Consider the following 1,862-nt stretch of genomic DNA (forward strand, 5'->3'; position numbering starts at 1 on the left):
AATGGCATGCTTGAATTAGCTTTCCTATTCTCCTCAATCTCTTACATTTTTAAACTTTTCTTCATATCCTAGCAGCGCTTTATCTTGCTGTTCCTCTGGGTTTTTTTCTTTACATTTTTCTTCAGTTTTTTTTAAAATTCATTTCCTTTGGTTTCATAATTTTATTTTTAAAGTAGAAACCTCTGGGTTTTTTATTTACTTTAAAATCACTGCTACAAGAAAATATTTACTGAACATGTACATGACAGTTAATTGAGAACAGTGATTACTACAATGTGCTATTTTTCAATTCTGCGTTAGTCATCCTATAACTGCTCATGGTTTTCTTAACATATTCTGTAAGGTACCTTACCATCATGGAGACTCAGCTTACGTTTTTACAACATGGTTAATTCTTCTTTCGAGCAGTGTGAAGAAGAGGAGGCGAGAACGACCCCCGGAATGACCAAAGCCCATGTACCGCTGCATCCCCGTGTCCAGTGCCCACGGCCTGCCGCCGTGGCCACCATGCCCAAGAAAACAGCTGAAGGGGATGCTAAAGGAGATAAAGCCAAGGCAAAGGACGAACCACAGAGAAGATCCGCAAGGTTGTCTGCTAAACCTGCTCCTCCAAAGCCAGAGCCCAAGCCTAAAAAGGCCCCTGCAAAGAAGGGAGAGAAGGTACCCAAAGGGAAAAAGGGAAAAGCTGACGCTGGCAAGGAGGGAAATAACCCTGCAGAAAACAGAGATGCCAAAACAGACCAGGCACAGAAAGCTGAAGGTGCTGGAGATGCCAAGTGAAGTGTGTGCATTTTTGATAACTGTGTACTTCTGGTGACTGTACAGTTTGAAATACTATTTTTTATCAAGTTTTATAAAAATGCAGAATTTTGTTTTACTTTTTTAATTTTTTTTAAGCTATGTTGTTAGCACACAGAACACTTCATTGTTGTTTGGGGGGGGAAGGGGGCATATGTCACTAATAGAATGTCTCCAAAGCTAGATCCATATGGGGAAAACACCTTTCCCTTCTACTTTTGAGAGACTCCCTCTTGGCTCTCAGGAGGAGGGATTCCCTGACGTTGACACATAGCCACCTTGGCACAAATGCCTTGTGGTATGGAAAAACTAATTTCTTTTTATGTCCTATTCTCCCTCTCTGCCTTCAGCGTAGTCTTAACTCCCTTAAACCCAGACACCTCTTGGGGCCTGACATCCAATAATTGCTTACCAGTATGTTGGGTGATCTGGACTTTCCGGTGGCACCACTGAGATGGTGCCCCTCAAAAGAGCAGCAGTTCCATTTGTAGGTTGTGGATCTTCAGATAAATTCTGTCATTTTCATTTCATTTCCTGAAAGTCAGGGTCGGCTTGTGAAAAGTTGTTAAACAACATGCTAAATGTGAAATGTCAACCCTCACTCTAAACTTTCCCTGTTCAGAGCATCAAATGAAGACTTCATTGGATTTTATGGTGGCTTTCTGATTTTGGTAGACCACTGAAGAAGGGAGTTTGAAAATTGTTGTATACTGTTAACGATTGTCTGCCCATGTCCTGCCTGAAATACCATGATTGTTTATGAAAAGTATCTTTAATAAAGCTGGATACAGTTTGGCTTGGAAAAAAAAATTATTCTTCTTTGATGTTTAAGATCTTTTCTTAAATAAATACAAGGCATCTCTGAAATTCAGGAACCCTAATTCAAATTCTCTCTGTGAGATTGGTTTGGACTACAATCTCAGGTTTTTATTTGGTTAAATAGAAATTCATATACTAAACATAGCAATTTCCTTCAATACCCGCATTTTGAACCCATTGCCTCTAGAGCATAATTTGAGGAAAGTTAAAAAGAAAAAAAATGTAGGGTTGTGGGGAAATTGATT

General features: G+C 39.6%; 1 protein-coding gene across 1 annotated transcript; it reads left to right on the top strand.

Moving 5' to 3' along the window:
- The first annotated feature begins 431 nt into the window (after nucleotides 1-431).
- On the top strand, nucleotides 432-1,593 carry LOC123641110 (non-histone chromosomal protein HMG-17-like). Its single transcript, XM_045555616.1, has one exon. It carries the CDS (start codon nucleotides 442-444, stop codon nucleotides 778-780), a length of 339 nt encoding a protein of 112 aa, XP_045411572.1. The 5' UTR covers nucleotides 432-441; the 3' UTR covers nucleotides 781-1,593.
- Nucleotides 1,594-1,862: the final 269 nt, after the last annotated feature.

Source organism: Lemur catta, chromosome 7, assembly GCF_020740605.2.
Source record: "Lemur catta isolate mLemCat1 chromosome 7, mLemCat1.pri, whole genome shotgun sequence".
Taxonomy (NCBI): Eukaryota; Metazoa; Chordata; class Mammalia; order Primates; family Lemuridae; genus Lemur; species Lemur catta.